Source organism: Protopterus annectens, chromosome 17.part0 (assembly GCF_019279795.1).
Source record: "Protopterus annectens isolate FY-2018-M chromosome 17.part0, PAN1.0, whole genome shotgun sequence".
Taxonomy (NCBI): domain Eukaryota; kingdom Metazoa; phylum Chordata; order Ceratodontiformes; family Protopteridae; genus Protopterus; species Protopterus annectens.
In genome coordinates this window covers 18938254-18959310 of record NC_056751.1, presented here as the reverse complement: position 1 = coordinate 18959310, position 21057 = coordinate 18938254, and the positions used below count along the sequence as shown (strand labels likewise).

The following is a 21057-nucleotide window of genomic DNA, read 5'->3' as shown; positions in this document are numbered from 1 at the left end:
GCATCTGCAGGACAGAGATGCCTTTCCCCCTATCCGGACTGCTGACACAGCAGTCTGGAGTTCTCTGAGTTCCAGGAACTCCAAGCACACATGTGCGGAGTCCTGGACTCACGATTGATTGTTTGATTTTGTTTTTCTCTTTCCACAGCTGGGGGGGGGGGGGGCTGCAGTTCTGCAGTCCTATAGCATGAGCCAACCCTGCTTATATTACTTTATATGAGTTTATATCTGGTTGTAAACCCTGGGCTGAGACTCTAAATGATCCAAATGGATCAGTATTTTACCCGGTCAAGAAATACATCATTCTCTCTCTCTCTCTCTCTCTATATATATATATATATATATATATATATACATAAAACATATGGGTTCCTATCGTATCATTTAAGTTTTCAAAACTACAAAATTCATAAAGTTTGGAAACATTTTGAATGGAGATCACGGTACAGCGCGGATCAGGAAATTTACCCTTTTCCTCACTGTAGTGCGATCTTGGAGTTGGTATATTTAATTTGCAGGGGGTGTGGAGGGTTCAGGGGGACTTGCCACCCTGCAGAAATGTAAAAATAATTTTTTTAATGTTATGTTCGAAGTTTCAAAACTTCTGTCATGTGGTCTCAATCATATGAGTTTTGAAGGTTTGAAACTTCACTCACTGACATAGACCCTATATATATATATATATATATATATATATATATATATATATATATATATATATATATAATGTGTATATCCCCAATAAACATTAAATATATCATTTATATAGAACATCAAGGAGAATGGCAACATTTTCACCCCCTTTCACACCTTTATGAAACCAATTATATAGCCAATCACTTTAACATGGAATTGCTGCGGCTTTCCCAAGTATATACTATATGATTTTGTCACACAGCCCCCACAATGATTACTGAATAAACAAACTCTGTAAGACATCATAAAATGTGGTCAAAATAAAGGCAATAAGCAAAATTATAGGAATTATGAATGCTGATTATAAGGAAGGTTGGAACTATCTTGAAAGGAGAAATTGTGAATTTAAATAGTCACATCTGATCTACTGCAGTCTCATACAGTTTATTTATTTTAGTTGCTAAGCACTAGCTACAAAATTATTGTTACATTTTGATAATGAAACTAAATGTTGCAATGTATCTAGTCTGTGTAGTCACAGTCTGAAAGTGATTAGTTTCAATGTTTCCATGTTCAGGAAGCTTGGTTAAAGTTGTCAGATGCAGAGTTGTGTTGAATGTTACCAGTTTATATGTTACATATAATCTAAATTTAAATTATTCACCCAGCATATTGTTATTCTGTATCAGTTGCTACCGGAAATCTTTTCTTTCTTTGCCATTCAGGCAAAACTTCAATTGGAATACATTTTGGATTTGTCACAGTCATGTTTACAACACATGTATCAAAGTGCATTAACTTGAACAGTTTGAAGATGTCTTTTTAGAAATACAGGCAGTAGAAATAGCATGCTGTCTTTACTTACTTGGTGCTTTATTAAATTATACATCCAACCTCCCAGCTCTCAGGTACAAACACTAGTTCTGTGTGGCCAACAATGCCAGGGTATTTCACTGCTGGTATGAAGCACTGTATGTCAGACCTGCTGTTAAATGTTTTCTTCCTTAGCCTCCCAAATAGCTTCATGCCAGACATATAGGGAAGAGCACTGGTTGTCCTTCATAAAGGTGGCACCACTACTAATGCTAGCAAGTATAGTGGACCCAAGGATCATTCAAGAGGGTCTGTTATGTATAAACACATCATGCCAGGACTATGGAGTAACAGTAATGCAAAAAATGCAATATTGTGTCATTTGGAAAACAAGGCACCCTCATACCTGCCACATAGAAGATAACTCCTCAATGTCAGTGCATTTAATAGAGACCTGGGCACTTTTGTATGTAATGAATTCTCTTGCAACCACCATGTCTTTATGGCTGTTAGAAATTCCTTCCACCGTCCAAAACAGATTACTAAGGATCCAGGATGCCTGACCTGTGTATAGGACTAAATGGACCAAAAACATTTTAACTACTTGTGTCTTACCATCCATGTAACAAAGCTTCTATTTTCTCAGTTTTTGTATTATATTTTGTTTACTCTCGTCCCACATATCCTTAGCTACCACAGTAGAATAATTTTTAATCCATACTCATAAATATTTCATTTTACCATATCCCCATAAATATGGCTATTCTTGAACCAGTTCATGTGTGGGTACATAATTTACTTGAAAAGAAAGGTCAGGTGATGGAGCACCCTTGTCTGGTTCCCCTTCTAATTAGTCCCAGCTCAGAAATATTACAATTAACTACAACATTGAATGATGGTGTTGAGTATAAGCTCTCAATCCATTTAAGAAAAGGTGTTACCACAAATCCAGTATTCAAGAACTTTAAAAAGAAGTCCCAGCCTACTGAGTCAGGGGCTTTTTTAATATCAAAAAGAATAATTCCCACTTTATCTTGCAGGTAGTTAACTTTTTGGAGAAAATTCATAATTTCCTATAAATTGTCTGCTCTATCCCTCTTTTAACAAAATCATTTTGACCAGGTGCAGAAGGGCAGTATACAGTATATTGGCCAAAATGTTAGCAAATATTGTTGAATCAAGGTTTATTAAAGATATGGGCCTAAAATCTCCTGATGTAGTTACTTCTCCTTTTAAGTTTGGGATAAGCATTATAATAACCTGATATTCCAGGAACACTGACACAAGGCCTTACACCTACAAGCTTATTGAGAATTTTGTCATTCTTTAATGTAAGAATTTTTATCAAGATGGACCTTGTTGAGTATTAACCTTAGTCAGTTAAATACGAGCTTGCTCTGTGATTCAAAAGTCCCTGTGTAATAGTAAATGCACTCCAAGGACTTCTTACTAAGTTGACCACTGTCCCCTTTTGCTTGACCAGTAGACTGTACTGCCTATGCCAGTTATTTAGTCTTAGCAAATGACAGACAACCTGTTTTTTTTCACATCACTTTAATTGCTTTGTTCTGGTTTTAAACTGATTGCTCTGTGTTATAAATTGACTTGTCCACAATTCCCACCAACCTCCTTTTACTCTAATATTATACTTCCTACATACACATTTCACTTGCGACTCTTGGTCCAAAACCCTCCCCAACTGACCTTACTATTTCGGTAGCTATACTTCTGCTTCTCACTTCCTACTTCCCTATCTGTCTTCATTTTAACACAATTCCCAACTATCTTTATCCCTCCCATACTGCTTTGCTCCATATCCACATATAATCACAGCCCTCCCAAACATATACATCTATTCTGCCTTGTATCTTTTTCTTTTCCCAATTAAACCCTTATTTCTTCTTATTTTGACTGCTTCTTCATACTCTAGCATTTAACATCCCTGTATTTCCTACATTCCAGAGAAGATATCAGGACAACCTTCTTCTCTTCTTATGTAGAACATACTTCTGTCCTTACCTACCCTTTTCCAACTTTCAGAATCCATCATCATAGAATCTGCTGCTGTCTGCCAACTTCTTGTTTCCTTCTGCATTGCTTCTTCCCCACTATCCACCATCTATAAAATACTGATACCACTACTTAATTATGCTAGTGTTCAGCTTCTCCTCTGTCCTTCTCTTCATTTTATGCCATTTTTCATCCCATCATGAAGCCACAATACATCACAACATATCACCAACTCTGTCCCAACCACCGATATGTAGTTCCTCTTTACACTTTCCTCACATTGCACCAAACCTATTTATATGCTCTCACTTTTACTTCAAATATAGAGTGATTAGTTGCACTTCAACTCAAACCAAAACAAAATTAAGTGCAAGAATCCTGTCCAAAAACAAGTATGTATAATTCCCCAATGTACTTAAATCCTTCTTGGAGGAGATATACACCCTAATCCTGGCCCCACCCATCATAATAAACACAATGATAATTCTCTGCCACACAACTCTGAAACTCAAACACAGCTATTTCCTATTTCTGAAGACCTAACTTTTGCTATAATAAATGTTAGAAGGATAAGAAATAAAACTGCTGAACTACATGTTTGGATTTCCCAACATAAGACTGATGTTCTCGCTGTAATTGAAACCTGGCTTAAAACCAGCATAGACAACTCCTAAGTTATACCTCCGGGGTATAATATAATCCTTAATGACCATATAAAGAGGAAAGCTGGTAGTATTGCTTTAATATTTCCCAGTACCTATCACATTTCCCCTCACAGCAAACCAACACCAAAATTCAGTTCAGCAGATCTTCTTATCGATTTCCTCAAAATAAAGAGTTATAAACAAATATGTATTACTGTCCTTTTTATCCCTCCTGGTGACAATGCAGCTATACTGGTAGATATCCGACACTGGATATCAATAACATTTCCACAAGAAATAATATTATTAGGTGATGTGAATGCCAGTTGGATGGGCACAAACTATAACTCCCCTAGATCTAGCTTGAACTTGTATGGTTTCATACAATTAATCAATAGCTCCACACATTATAGCAAAACATCTGAATTCTCTATTGGACTGGATCCTAGTATCAAACCCCAGCAAATATTCCACCACAGGTACAATGTAAAGTTCTCAGTGATCATCACCAAATCTATATTACTAGACATATCACACATCCAGTTAAACAGCACATTTAGAAAATGACACGTAACCTTTCCAAGTTTAACCCAGAAATGTTCATTACCACACTATCATATCTTAACTGGAACTTCTTAAAAATTCTCCCCTTAGATGATGCTGTAATTGAATTCACTACAACTTTCCTAAATATCCAACATAGCCTTTCGCCTTCTTGAAGGAAGAGACTGAAAACAAATAATGCAATTTAACTATCTAAAAAGAGTAGAATGCTAATGCAGGATAGAGAAAAAGCATGGAAAGAATGTCAAAAATATAAAACACCTCATTATCTTGAAAACTTCAGAATGCTTCACAATCAGACTAAAAAGCAAATAAATTAAGGAAGACAAAAAAACTATACTATAACTTTCAGAATAATACTAAACACAACACTAAAAATTTTGGACAGCCATTAAAAAAATATTAAATCCTGGCCAAAAATTGAATCCAAATCCCTCTCCAGATAATTCACTACTTGAAACTGCAATACAGTTCAACTGTTATTTTATAGATAGTATAGCATCTGTTACTAAGAATTCTGCTACATCTAATCCCTTCCCAACAGTTGCATCTTACCACATCCACTTTCAAAGCTGGGCCCACATCCTATATAAAACTACTCTAAAACCATCTTAAACTATGCTGTTTTTCAGCTGATGATCTTACAAGTGAGTACATAAAAACAGCAGCCAATAGCATTGCATATCCTGTCTCTATCCTTATAAGTAGGTCTATCCAGGAATCCCACATTCCTTTTCTCTTGAAAAAGTCACACATAATCTCTGCTCAGAGGAGGAAATTCAACAGACATTAAAAACTTTAGACCTAGAGCAATCTTATCTCCCCTTGCCAAAATACTTGAAACATGTATTAAAAAAAATTGCTAGACTATCACCTGCAGGAAGAAGTCCCATCCGCTACACAAAATGTCTTCCATCCTTCTCATAGTATGAGTGCTGCCCTTCTAACCTATATAGACACTGTCAATAAACCTAGAGATAATGGCAAACTAGTCTCTTCCTTATTTCTGGACTTGTCTAAAGCTTTCAACACAGTTTGTCACAACAAACTCCTACTTAAGTTGTTCTCACTAGGTTTCTCTCAGCCCGCCCTTCTGTGGTCCAAAAGCTATCTGTCCATTAGAAGGGAAAATCATGCCTAATGAATATAGTTAACTTCCTTGAGAGGGTTACAAAGGCTGTTGACAGCGGTCATGCTATTCACATGGCATATATTGAATTGGTCAAGGCATTTAACACCATACTCTATGTTGGCATTGGAAGTTAAGCTTAAAGAATTAAAAATAAAATAGATCACTAGGTGGTAAGATAGATAGATAGATGGATAGCAAATTGTCAAAAAGATGGAACCCATACTGTGCACGTGGCAGGTGTCTCATCAGACAGCTTGAAAACCAGTGGTGTCCCCTAGGGTTCAGTGTTGGGACCCCTTCTTTTTGATATTTACTGTTTTGATCTCCTGACTAGAAACAATGACCTCTGGTTAACTAAGTTTGTAGATGACTGCAAACCGGGAGTTATTGTCAAAATCCCCCTCTAATAGCCAAACCATTCATCAAGAACTTACATAAATCGCTGGTGTATTGAAAACATGCTTAAATTAAATGCAAAAAAGTGCAATACTGTCACATTTTGTAGGCAACCCCTCCCCTCATATACAGCATAGACAAATAATAATGTTAGGGACCTTTGATTATGAGTTAATAATTCTCTCTTTTTAAATCATCATGTGACAACAGTAATCAGAAAATTCTTCTACTCAGCAAAGCCAATTTCCAAGGGAATATCACCCAAATGCTGAGAGGTCATGTCAGTGGTTCCTTATAGCCATCATTGGTTTGGCAAATTATTGAGTATAATACCCCCTTTTGGACGTACCTCTGTAGACATATCAAACAACTAAAAAGACCCAGAAGGTTCTAACTAAAGAGATTTCAATTTTAAAGAAGATGAGTTAGCAGGAGATACTGGAATCACTGTCCCTTTATTCAATATTTTATAGCCTTTTGAGGAGAGAGCTATACCTTGCCTTCAATGCAATAAGAGACCCACTTGCCCTGTATTTCTTATATCTTCACATAAATCGTAATCATCAGATAAATAAAATGCAGTGGGGGTTCAGCCTAATGACAAGGTATAAATGGTCAAGGAACTCAGTTGCTTTGAAATTCCTATGAATCTTATGAAAACATATGATGTCACTTTCAGTATAAAGACTACATTAAGTGAAGGGTTCATAGGATGTTACTAGGCTATTGACCAGAGGGTCTTTACAAACCTAGCCGTTAAATATAATACTAGATGAGAGATATCATCTATGCCCAAGAATTTTCTAGAAGGACTGCCCATGTCCAGGAGAGAAACAGGGGCAATCCCCAGCAGAAATTTACAGTTTTCCATCTAGTTGTCCAGGTGGTACTTAAACAGGGTCATGGAGGTGCTCTGCTTGACATGGACTGGAAGCCTATTCCAGAGGAGTGGCAACATCTGAGAGATGCATATGTCTCTCCAGCAGGTTGTATTTATGTTGCGGGCTAGATTAAGGTCTCTGGAATGGTGAATCCAGTCCCATTTGACTTATGGATGTGCAGCATTTTCATAAAATTTGAGTACGAAATAGCCCTGTAAGCCAGACATAAGTCACCTGTAAGTAGTCTACATGCCACTGAATAAAGTGACAGTGACTTCAGTCTGTGTGTATAAGCCATGTGCTGCAGACCCTGAATTTTCTTAGTTAGAAATCTCTAAGTTCTCTCAAGTTGCTGCAGGTGTCTGGTATAATACATACCAAAGGGAGCATTATATTCAATAATACACCTGATGAGGGACAAATACAGGGGAGTTACAACCTCTTTTGCTCTTGAGGTGATGCCTTTGCTAATCAGGTCACCAACATCATCTCTAGGTTGCCATTCTTCAATCTGAATAGGACCTTGGAATTATATGAAGGGAAGGAAAAGCATAAAGGAATTTCCCTTTCTATGAGATTGTCACAGTGTCTGCTCTACAAGCCTCTGGGCATGGAACTCTGGACCACAAGAGTCTGAGGTGCCTGTTTTGATTTGAAGCAAATAGATCTATTTGGGGAGTCACCCACTGATGCTTTATCTGCAGGAACATGGTTCTATTCAACATTCATTCATGACTGTCTGGCTTGGATATGTTCAGGTAATCTGTAATTTTATTCACCTCCAAGGGGATGTAAACTGCCTGGAGGAAGAGGTTATGTTAGATAGCTCTCTCCCAAGGTGTCATAGCAAGTCTGCAGAGATAAATTTTGTCTCCCCCTGTCTGATGATTTACCACATTAGTGTAGTATTGTCTGTGAGGATCTAGAGGGATCCTGGAAACCAATTAGAGCTTTTACTTCTTTAACATGTGTTTTTTTTTCTGTCCTGACTTGATAACATACCCTGGAATTTGATGTTCACAGAACATGGGGCCTATTCCAAGACTGAAGTATATATGAAAACATCCTGTTAATAAGAGAGAACCAAAAAAGCCACTTATGCATTGAATAATATCTGGTTGATCCACCAAAAGAGTTCCTTCTGCATGAAGTGCAAAAGAAGAATTGGGAAACAAACTATTTGAATGGTTGAAACCACGCATCACACAACTCTTAGTATCTCTCTTGCTGAGAGCTTATCTAGAAGAAGAAAAGACTGGAAGTACAACATTAGAAACTGTATTTTGCCCTGAGGAAGAAATGCCATCACAGAAACAGAGTTCAATTAGTAACCTAGAGAAACAGATCTTGAGAAGGAAGGACAGATTTCTTAAAGTTCAGGGTGAAATTCAGACTCAGAAAAAGGTCCATGGTAAAGTTGAAGTCTTGAAGAAGCATGTCTCATGAAAGGGTCTAAAAAAGAAGATCTAGGTAAAGGTAAATTTGTATACTCTAGAGTCCACAGAATGCTCTGACTGGAGAGACAAATGTAAATTCCCTTGGGTCTGAAGAAAGTGCAAAGCCCATAACCTAGTAACCCCTTCAAACAGCAGTAGTGTAATATTGCCTGCAAGACACCAAATGATATCCCAATAACATCTAATATTTACCTCACAAACCATGCAGTTAACATCAGTATTCTCCTGCCATTTTGTGCCAAAAGAATGAATGAATAAATAAATAAATAAAAATAGTAAATAAGTAATTAAATGCACACATACATAGTTACCATTAATTTTACCTAATCATTGAAAAAAAAATCTCTGAAAACTCATTTAATTGAAAGCACATGTCAGTGAATCACATTTCAAAGAAAACTATGTCAGACTGTAGATAGTGCTGGTGTGGTTTGATGTTTGGAGAACAGCAGCTGCAAGTTAAGTTAGTCTAGACTAGAGCATGGATTATACTTTGCTAGTGCCCACTCTTGTGTTCAATTAGCTCTTTAGAAATCTGTGTGTGAGCCAAGAGTGATTCACTATGAGTGGCATTTCCTCTTTTCTCACAGTTTTGTGACTGTGCAGTTAGTATATATAAGTAAGGGGGTATGGGAGGGAGAAGTTTTGAATGAGCATTTGCTGTATTTCACATTTTCTAAGATATGTGATTAGACAAAATGTGTGTTTTGACAAAATGTGTTTTCAATTAATTTTTAAATGATTTGTGATTAGATAAAAACAACATATATATATATATATATATATATATACACACACACACACACACACACATATTATATATGCATATATACAGACACACACACACACACACACACACACACACACACACACACACACACACACACACACACATCCATCTGTATGATGAAGTAAAGTAAATTGATGTTCCCACAAAACAATGTTACGAACTGTTATAGCTGCATAATATAAATAAAATAGAAGCAGATGGCCACTGGTGTTCAGAAATATCCATGATGATTACTATTGTCAGAAACAGCCAACGGGATTTGTTCCAAAAAAGAGAAGTTTTAATACAACAGAGGAACAGCAGTATTTAATACCCTGTATTGTTCAGCTCTAACAATTGGCAATTTGAGCCATTGATTCATGGCATAAGACAGGCACTCTCACCAGTAAATTATGTGCAACACGGCGCCAACAGTAATCTATGAGAAATGCCATAGGAGACTTCATTGCCTTCCTCTGATCTAGTGTAATAACATACACCTGCAGACCTCTGTACATCAAGAAAGACATTATATTGTCAAAATATTAAAGGGTGTCTCTGAAGTAGGCATCAATGTGGCTTTTACCTTCAAAGCCACCACATGTAATATCTCAAACTGAAGCATTTCTAATGAACTAACCTCATCAAATTTTATGATGAGGTTTCAAAATTCCCTCTTGGCGGTAACAGCTCCAAAGACACCAAGGCAGGTAGATTCACAAAGGTGCTCTATGCCCATTTAGATAAATGCATAGATCGGGCAGGTCTGAACAAAACAAAACATAATATAAAATTAAAAAACAAATCACTGTTGTAGTCCTCCAACAGAAATAATACTTGACAGCAAAAGAAAAGCATCCCTTAAATTATACATCAAATGCAATAAACCTCATATCAGGGTTATTTACAGAAATGTGACAAAAACTTGAATAATAAAAAAAAATTTTTTAAAGCAGTCCATGAATGTAGGTTAGCAGTTGAAGCTACTGACCATTATCAATCCTTCTTCAGATAATATAGGAAATAAGGAATAACACCCAACATTGCTCTTATTTTATTCAAAATGGTACCACTTATTCAGACAATAGACATTGCTACTACACTAGTAAATAAATTCAGTGCTAATTTTATCCCAGAGATTTTTTTCCAAACCTAACCTATCCCTAAATCTGTTAAACTCTCTGTTATCACAAAGGAACAAGTTCTTAAGGTTTTTCTAAGACCAAAAATGCTTCTTTCATGGGGCCTGATAGTACGTATGATTATTTAATAAACAGTATTAAGCAAGCCCTGGCAGAGTTGCTTCTCAGCCACTCATCAGATTATTTAATCTAAGTTTAGCCACAAGTTTTGTTTTTGAAGTTTGGTGCACTGGAGTGCTGATGCTACCCCACAAGGGAGTCCCTACCACTAAGTCTGAGAATTATAATCCCATCAATCTGATGAGTCTAATCTGCAAAGCCATAGAACATATTATAACAGATGTTATAAACTATTAAAAATCTCACTAGACTTGATCTGCAGCAGTTTGGCTCTGTCAAGTAAAGATTCTGCCTAATGAATTTTGTTAACTTCTTCTAGAGGGTTATACAGGCTGTTAACATTGGTCATGCTGTTTACATGCTGTATCTTGAGCTGTCACACCATACATGATGTTGGCATCATAAGTAAACTTACCACTTTAAAAATAAATCACTGCATGATAAGATGGATAGCAAACTGGCTAAAAGACAGAACCCATACAGTGCAAGTGGCAGACACCTCATTAGACGGTATAAAAGTTACAGTGGTGTACCCTATGGCTAAGTGTTGAGGCACTTTCATTTCACCATTTACTTTTATAATCACCAAACTTAAAACCAAGACTTCTGGCTGTATTTGGAGGTGACTGAAAACTGGAGTTTTTGTAAAGTCCCCCTCTGTTACACTAATTCTTCAGCAAGAACTTAAATAATTGGCTTACTGAAAATGGGCTCAAATTAAAAAAAGGAAAAGTACAGTATTATTAATTATTTAATCAATTGTTTAATAGTATTACTAGATCTGGCAGACAACCCCTCCCCCTGCGTACAACACAGACACTGCCTTTCTTCAGAATAGAAATATTGTTAGGGACCTATGAGTTGATAATTTGCTATCTTTTAATTAATAAGGGACAACAGTAGTTAGAAAATCCTTTTACTTAGTGTAGCTTGTTTTCAAAGATATATTACTAGATATGGAAAAGTCAAGGTTTCTTTACATTCAGCATTAATTGGTAAAATTATGGAGTATAAAGTCCACTTTAAGAGGTATCTCATTAGACATATCAAACAACTGGAAAGACCCCAGAGGTTGCTAACTAATGAGATTACAGGCTTAAAGATAATGAAATATCTTTCTTCAGTATCTTACAGGCTATTGAGGGGAGATCTGTGCCCTGCCTTTTGTGCTATGAGACACCCAGTTGTTCTGGATCTCTTGTATCTCCATGTAAATCTTCACCAGCAGATAGATTTAAATGCAGTGTATTGATATATTCATCATATACACCTGTACTGACCTTGCAGATTAGGCACTGTGATATCCATTATCACCCTTCAAATAAGAATTAGATGATTGGTTGGGCACCCACAAATTGAGCCTGACTCGCCTGTCTTAGCCCTCCTAGAAAAAGGGTTCCAATTTAAGGTTAAATACTAGCAAGCATAAATAGGGGATTCATTTACCATACAACTCCTCTGAATCATATGAAAATGACTGATATCAGCTTCAGAATATGGGTGATATCTAATAGGAAATATCAAGTATGTCACTACTTTCTACTTTCATTAGAGTCCTTTTTTACACAGGGTAAGGCAAGCTGCAGCCAAAATACATCAAAAGCAGTTGTATTTCAATGTTATTTATAACTGTTTTATTTCATGGGTCTTTTCCCCCCAAGCTTCCATTGATTTTTTTTTACCACATAGTCAGACTTCCCCAGTAAACAAATGCAATTAAATAATAAAAGCAGTGTTGGTCAGCAATGCAAAATAATAAACACAGAACCATTGTGGTTCTCTGTTAGGTGGAAATGGTGAATTGTATTTTAAATGAATCCATAGACACCAATAAAACTTAAATCCAAGCTAAATAAGTGCAGAAATAGAGGGGAATGGTTGTCAAAATGTATTGTGTTTATATGCAAACACTTGCATAAAAACAACAGTCAAAAAACAATGCAAATGATACTATCTAGAAAGTCAAAGATTCCCACTTCAGATCCACAGTAAGCAAATATTAAAAAGAACATATCACCCCAATGACATTAACAGTATTTCACAAAAGGGTGAGAGACAAAAGGCAATGCTACTGAATTAAAGCTCTTTTGGGTTGATGTCATTGCAATAAAATTAATGATACTTAGCAAGAGAAAAGAAACACGCTGTAATTTGAAAAAAAAATGTCTCTCATGCTAAGCATCAACTTGTACAGCAGAAAAGTAAATTTGTGCTCACCAATAACTGACTTACAGGTAGTGCTCAATCCAGGTACACGTAATTCACAGGAAATAAAGTATAGTGTTACCAGGAAAAGTGCATGCTATGACAATAAATATATTTCTAACTGTCCCTGATTTTGCTTAGAGTTTTTGTTCCATCATCTAGTAAAATTAGTGAATGGAATACATACTGTGTGACTCAGCACACCTCTCAGCTGTGCCTGATTTTGCAGAGGGACCTTGCTTTTGCTTCATATTTTGATTTATTAGTAAACTGCTAAGGATTACAGTCATTAATGTCATACATCAGAGCTTCTTACTTCTTGTTCAGAAAAGGGCACACTGATGGAAAGTCTGTTCTCTTAACTTTTCAAAGAATTAGAGTTGTTGTGTCTTTCGGCTTGCTGGAGTGCTGATGCCACTCCACAAGGGAGTCCCTACCACTAAGTTTGAGAATTATAATCCCATCAATCTGATGAGTCTAATCTGCAAAGCCATAGAACATATAACAGACGTTATAAATTATTAAAAATCTCACTAGAATTAGGGGTTGCCACAGCGGAACTCCGGTCCACTAATGTTTGGTAATGGATTTTTACTTGCCGAGTTACCAGCCCTGACGCACAACCTTCAACGAAGGTATGCCCATTCATGCATGCCTCCACACAGAAGACGCTCTAGCTGAGAATCGAACGGGACAACGTCTTGCTGTGAGGCAACAACGCTACCGCAGCACCACTATCAAAAAAACTGTTTCCGATTTTAGGTCATTACACCATCACTTTGCCCCCATCTCTCAAGCCAAGACATTGAGCTATGAAAGAAGGGATCAGTAGAAAAAGTGTGTGGATGCTACTGCTAAGTTATAAAATATGTGATTTTCTGATGAATTGGTAAGAATTATCCAGTTAGTTAACAGTGGCAGATACTGATCATAAAATGCATGCTAATGCAAAACGTGTTGTTTCATTTTTTTTTTAAGTGAATTGGAGCAATATTTCAACACTGCCCCTGATACAGGGTCTTTTTCCAGAATTACAGCTAGGTCAACAGCTGGCCTGTAAAGAAATGTACCTATTCTCCATCTAGATAAAGACAAAAAAGGGTGTAATCTCCAACTCTAGCAAACTGCTTGCTACTTCAGTTTGCTACAATTAAATCACCAGGCGCATTGGTGTTTCAGCGCTAACAACTGTTAATGTGGTATCCGCATTTATTTATGAAGCCAGTACATACTTGCACAATCGTACCCTAACAGCTTGTATGGCAAACAGAAATCCAGAAAAAAGGCAGTGAATTACAATTTCATAATGCTAACAGATTGGATTACAGACTTCTTTTACGTCAGAAAATGCATGTCAATTTGCATGCTCTTATTCTGACAGCATCTCAAGCTAATGGTACTAATATTTTAAAAAGTGTGCTTAATTACCATGATTATTAATGCATCTGTGTCAAATGCAGGAAATAACTGATTAAGACCTATGCTGCTGATGCCCGAGACAAGCTTGCATTTGAAATCTACTTTTCTGCAGCACAGATGAATTGCTGCATTATCGGAAATACCTACACCTCTGTTATCCCTGATTTGGCAGAATGTCCCTGTCTTTGTTTCATGTTTTCTTCCTGCCCTAAAACACTTTTGATTTCCTTTTTAAACCACTCGGGATTACAGTCTGTCAATAATTCCATACACTGGAATTTGTACTTCTTGTTCAGAAATGCACAGAGATGCACAGAGATGCAAAGTCCGTTGTTCTTAAGGTTTTCATGAGAATTAGAGAAATATTTAAAAACTGATCCTTGGAGATTGTGGGTCTTTCCACCATCACTTTGTTCTTGATGCACCTAAAGGAAAGAAGTCTAGGAAGGGCTAATTGCCTACATCAACAGCAAAATATTATTTTAAATAGAAGTGTTAATTATAGTCAAGGTGCCTCTGATGTGTGAATTTACTTTCAGCACTTTGAATAGCAACCAGCAATAGGCAGCATTTCTGTGAGTAGGGTGGTGTAAAAAACACATTTTTTATCATTGCTTTTGCTACCCCCTCATTGATTACATGCACACTGTAGTGTACATAGAGTACATTTACCAACCTCCCTGTAATTACATAATTTAGCTGGACAACTTGGAATGGCAGTTAGTTTTACAGCCAGTTCCCTTCCATGTGCTGATCACACTGTAGTGCAGTTGCAAATGCTTATAATACTACATACAGTTGATCGACAACCGGGAACTGCAGTAAAAAATTAAATCAGTGTTTACAGAACAGCTAGAAATAGCGATGTTTTAGATGAAAATTTTCTTCTAGTGATCTTTTTCCTTAGAATCATGTGTTAACTGTGTAATGTAGAAAGTGTTTTACAAAAAATTTAAACTGTAGTTTCTTTCCGACAATTATAGCGCAATATGGCATTACATGAGCAGTGGGAACTGTGATTACCATTGAAATTTATGTAAAGAAGGAGAACACTGCCAATATAAATGAAATGTTTGAAACTATGTAAGGAAAGCACATGGACGATCGTTGAGAAAAAAAACACAAAATGTTACTGTATGGAGCAGTTTGCACTTATAACCGTACTACTAAAAATATATCTGGAAAAAAAAAGGTTAACTACTGATGATACAAGTGAAAAAATGGATTGAACAGCGGAAAACATTTATTGCTTATTACACGGGAACTAAGATCCGATTCAAATGGGACATGAACGCAAACTGAAATGGAAGTTGACAATGGGAGACAAAAGAAGACTGGAATTTAAGAACTACCGGAAATTTACAAGAAAAATGACACTGTGGGTGGGGATTTGAGTGACATAGCTAAAGTGGGCATTACTTTTGTTACTTGTAGTTGGACCCGAATTTTAGACACTGGGATTGTCCCTTTAAGAATGTTATCTGGTTGAAAGGCATTTTGACAAAGCCTTCCCCCATGAAGCCTGCCCCTGACATGGCCTCCCATTACTCATGTGCTTTCAGCTTTTCCCCAGACTCCTGCCAGTTTTTTTGTCAGCTAATGATAACAGGTGCAGCAGAGGTGCATTTCGGGCAACTACCTTAAGAGTGATGAATTCCAAGGGGTGTAATCACAGAACATCCAGAGCTTAACCATTGCTCAAGCTGAACATACCCTCATCTCTTGGTAACAGCAATTAAATGCAAGTGTGGAAATTTTACTCCTTTTACTCCTTTAGCCTGTTTCCACAGAGTCAAAGAAGTCTTGCTGGATAGAGTAGAGTAGACACCAGTAGATATTCCTATGGCAGGTGGCCCATGCATGGAGTGCATGCTTTCCTTTACCTAGGTGTGGGAGTATATAGTGTTAAAGATCACTGGCACCTGTGAAGCACCCTGAACAAGTTTCCCATAGTCACATGCTACAGATTATTTTGAGGCCCATTACTTTGCACCTTGTGCCCAGCTACCATTTTGTCATTACTTTCACTGTTGGTGATATCAGATGGTGCTGTGCTAGACCAAGGTTAGGACGTTGTCTCCCTTTCCTACATTATCTTCCTGAGAAGGATTCAGAGAACTTTACTTCTGCAACAGGCAGGGATAATAAGACTTCCACTCACTGTAACTCCCTTCCTGATAATCCCTCATTTGGAAAAACACACAGGCTTATGAGAACCTCTATGTACTGATAGAAGGCAGCTTTAGCAATCTGTATATGTTACATTTAATAATATTTATTAAGAAAGAAGTTATATATGTATAGTGCATGAAAAGGATTTTTTTGTAATGGTTTGTTTTCTCTTTTATAACTGTTTGTTTACCCATAGCACTGTGTAATATGTGAAGTTAATAAAGGTGTTAAAAAATATACGTGGGGAAATTTTATTGGGCACCTTCTTCAGTTTGGTGGGACATGTTTTATTGTGTAATTTGTTTAATTGAGTTATACATGTATAAATATTCTACTTTGTGTACTTTCAGCTGCTTACCACTTTTTATATTGTTTTCCAGTTTCCTAGAAAAAGGAGGGAAAGCACTTGATGCTGTGACATGGCATCAGTAAGTATGTTTTGAATTGCTCATGTGCATTGTACACATTAAACAATCTTTAAATGCTGTTTGAATTTTTTTGTTAATAATAATATCATGAAAGGTTAGCATGTTAATAATGTCTTCCTGCTGGATTAACACTGTAGCAACAGTGACCTTATTTCAAACTGCTGAACTGCCGTTCATCTAAAAATCATGTCACCACTATTTTATTCCATGCCAGTGACCTTCTGTTTTGCATTAATCCAGCAACATCTTAGGAGGAAATCATTTTCATCCTAAACGCATCTCATAATTGAAAGTTTCATTATCAGTTTTTACCCAGTTTTGTGTGAGAGTGGTAGAAAGTTTTGGCAAATCATTTTAAGTTGCAAGAAAGATGCATGGTAAATAAACTTATACAAAGAGGTAAAGAAAATGCATACCTGGTAGTGCAAGGGTTATGGATGAAGTGAAAAATAATGGGTTAACGAGGGCCCAAAAATCAGAGAAATTTTTTAAATGTTTTTATAAACTTAAGATAGTTTCTAGAGTAACAGGTTTTGTATTGGCATGGATTTTATGAAGGATATGAAGCCTGAAGTTCAGTTGTCTGTCATTGTTTAGTTACTATTATTCTCTATGATTTGCCATTCGAATGTCAGCTCATCCTGCTGTATCTGCTTTCGGATCCCGCGATTTAATGCTAAGTACCTCACTGGGGACTTTTTTTTTTGTGTGTTCTTCTTTGGTCACTGCATGCCTGCCTAGGTTTGTGTCATACAGAAAGGAAAGTGTAAGTGCGGACGTCAGATCACACATAAGGACACCCACGACCTGTGTCTGTTCTGTCTAGGGCCCAACCACCACCATAAGGCCTGTGTGATTTGTCAGGCCTTTGTCCCTAAGACTCTTTGCAGCTGTCTACATGCCCTTAATATCTATCTAGAGAACCAACACCTCAAACATCTCACTTTTGTGATGGAAGGGCCATCCGGCCATAGCGCCAAGCCACAGAAAAAGAAGGCCAAAGTTACTAGGCCTGAGCCTACTGATGCACCTCTTCCACCCGACATTCCCCCTGTGGCCAAGGTTTGCCTGGAAGAACCTGTGGAATCAGATGACTCTGGTGTTGCGGATACAGTTTTGGAGGCCACAAAACCAAGGTCTGAAAGCACGTCCGATGAAGTAACGCAGGCATTGGAAGCTGACGACGAGGGGGAACCTCGGCTCACTGCGGACGTCCAGACTGGTCCTTCCACTGTTAGTGAGGCTTCTCAACCTAGGCCCTCCTTAGGGCTTATGCCCTCCAGGCTTGTTTCTTCTTTAAAAAGGAAATGAAAACCCAACATGTCTCTCTGCCTCCTGAGAGCTTGCCTGATTGGCAAAATTTCTCTCAGTGCTTGTTCAGTGTCTTTATGGCCCTTAGGCCTTCCATGGCTGCTTCTCCTCTGGCTGCCCCTCCTGTTATCAGCTCTAGGCCTCAAACTGCAGAACCTCTTTCGTTAGAGGCTAAGGACTCTTCAGATTCCTCTTCTTAGGATTCTCTCTTAGTTCACAAATGCCTTCCCATCTAGGTTAAGAGGAAGACTCTGCTGAGGCGAATTCCCCTGGGGAGGACCTTAGCTTTGGAGAAACCACCTCTCTGATTAGAGAGTTTTTCAAATGGGACTCCACAGAAATGTCTGAAGTCCATAAGAGGTATTATGAACTTTACAAATGGATACCCCTTCTCCTTCTGCCATTCGACCAGTCCTACTGGCCTTCTTAGTCACCTTTTCTGCAGCTTCTAAAAATCCTGAATCCCAACCTTCTGCTCCTAGAAGGCCTGACAGATTTTATAAGGTCCCAGAAGGGGCAAAATTCCTAATAAAATGTTCGGTTGCAGATTATGATACCATTTCTGTCTCTGCAGACAAACCCTCCAAACTGCTACCCTCTACCTCTGTCCTTCCTACTGATAAGAACAGCAAAACATATAGAGAGACTTGGCAAGAAGGTGTACACCTCTGCCATTTTGTCATTTAGGACCATCAATTTCCAGACACATATGTCTTAGTACTCCCTTGCCCTTTTGACTCAGGTTTCAAAGCTCTTGGCTGATCTCCTTGATCGGCCACAAAGTCACAAATCTCTAGACTGCTTTCCTTGTCCTCACACGTGACAAGACAATCAAATACAATTATGATGCTACAGATGCCTTGGCTAGATTTTCAGCTTCTGCCTCAGTGCTCAGAAGGTACCCTTTGGTGAGGCTCCAACCCCTACCTGGTGATATCAGGGCTAAACTTCTAGATGCCCCCATGGCCAATACTGCCTTGTTTGGGACCCAAGTGGCAGAACTTCTCAAAACCCTTCAACAGAAGGAGAAAGAGCTACAGGACTTGAAACATTAGTTTGTGTCTCCTATTCATAATTTCTACAGGAATTACCCTTCTAAGACCCAATTCATTAGAAAACATTCTGCTCTTCCTCCTCCTACTAGGGGAAAAAAGAGTACCAGAAAGCAGCAGCCACCTTCCAGGCCTGCTCAGACTCCAACCCAGAAACCTCAGTTTCAAGACAAGGCAGGTAGTCTGTGACTACCTGCCCCCTCCTCCTTCCCCTCCAGATCCTATACTCCTTTCTCACTGTCTCCCTTTCTGGAAAAGCATCACCTCAGACAAATGGGTCTTGTTTATCATAGGAAAAGGTAACTTCATGACTTGGGCCATTCCTCCACTCTTAAGAGGCATCCCACAGCCACCAAACGACCAGCTGCCCCTATTCCAACCAGTATTGGACAGCCTCTCTCAAGGGACTATCCAACCAGTCCCTGCATAAGAAAAGGGAAGGGGCTTTTACTCCACACTTTTCCTGGTCCAAATAAAGAACATCCCATTGAGACCCATCCAGGATCTCTCACATCTCAACCTTTTTCTTCAAGTACCCACCTTTCGCATGCTTATGCTTCAGACTTAATTTCCACAGCTAATGCCTCAGAAACTTTTGGCCACCTTGAACATCAAAAATGCCTACCTGCATATCCCCATCCATCCCAAATACAGGAGGTACTTATGCTTCTCTGTGGGCACCTCACATTTTCAATTCTCTGCTTTACCCTTTGGACTATCTATGGCTCCAAGGGTATTCGCCAAGTGTCTGGCTCCAGTGGTAGCCCATTGCATGGTACTAGGGATACAGATTTTCCCATACCTGGTCGACCCCTCCTGATCCAGGCAGATTGTTACCGTACCCTCCAGATCCATCTCTAGGCAGTCGTTTCTGTTCTGCAGTGTCTAGGTTTCACCATCAACTTCCCTAAATCCAGCCTAAGCTCTTCCCAGGACCAAGTCTTTCTGGGGTGCAGAATCAGGACAGATGTTATGATGGCATTCCTCCCACTCCAAAAGGTGGAAAGCCCAAAGGAGTACCTGTTTCTGTCATCCACACCACTGCAATGACAGCAAGGGTATAAATCAGACTCTTAGGGCATATGGCTTCTATAATCCCCATGTTGCCACTGGTGAGGCTACATGTGAGGAAACTTCAGTGGTACCTGAGGTCCACATGAACCCAACACTCACACCGCTTGGACCACACCATTCCCTTCCTACCATGCCTAAGGAAGGAAATTCTTTGGTGGGTGGATCAAGTCTCTCTGAACCCAGGACTTCCCTTACAACCCGTAACTCCATTCCAGGAAGTGTACACAGATGCTTCAACCCTGGGTTGGGGTGGTGCTGTGGTCAGATTGAAGGTGCAAGGCACATGGACAGGCCCCTTCAAGAGGGAGCACATCTACTTCAGAGAGATGAGAGCTCTTATCCTTGCACTGAGGATCTTCCAAGGTATTCTGAAGCAAGGACCCCTTAAGTTGTTCACAGACAACAGCACTGTTCTTTGGTATGTGAACAAACAAGGGGGGACAAGCTCATACTTGCTATGCAGACTGGCACTCCAGGCCTGGGAATTGGCGGTCCAGCATGGCATCATTCTGCATGCTGCCTATATTCTCTCAGGCAGACATCTTGAGCAGGTCCATGTCACAATCCCATGAATGCATGCTACACAGGGATGTGTTCCTGGACATAGTCCACAGATGGAATATGCCATAAATAGATCTGTTTGCCTCCCCTCTGAACAGACAGCTTCCACAGTTTTGTACCAGGGCACCCAGACCCCTAGCAAGGGTGACGAATGCCTTCTCTATTTCATGGAAGGGGATGTTTTTGTACACATTCCCCCCTTCCCACTCCTACAAAAAGTCTTAGTGAAAACTCGGCAGGACAAGCCAAAAATCTTGTTGGTGGCTCCCTT

The 21057-nt window shown here is 38.6% G+C and overlaps 1 protein-coding gene across 1 annotated transcript in view; it reads left to right on the top strand.

The window, feature by feature from the left end:
- Window positions 1-21057, top strand: part of HPSE (heparanase) — a 729461-nt gene that overhangs the window by 397583 nt on the left and 310821 nt on the right. The window contains exon 6 of the mRNA XM_044059588.1: window positions 16741-16788. Within this exon, the coding sequence (XP_043915523.1) occupies window positions 16741-16788 (48 nt within the window). The remainder of the gene's footprint in view (window positions 1-16740; window positions 16789-21057) is intronic.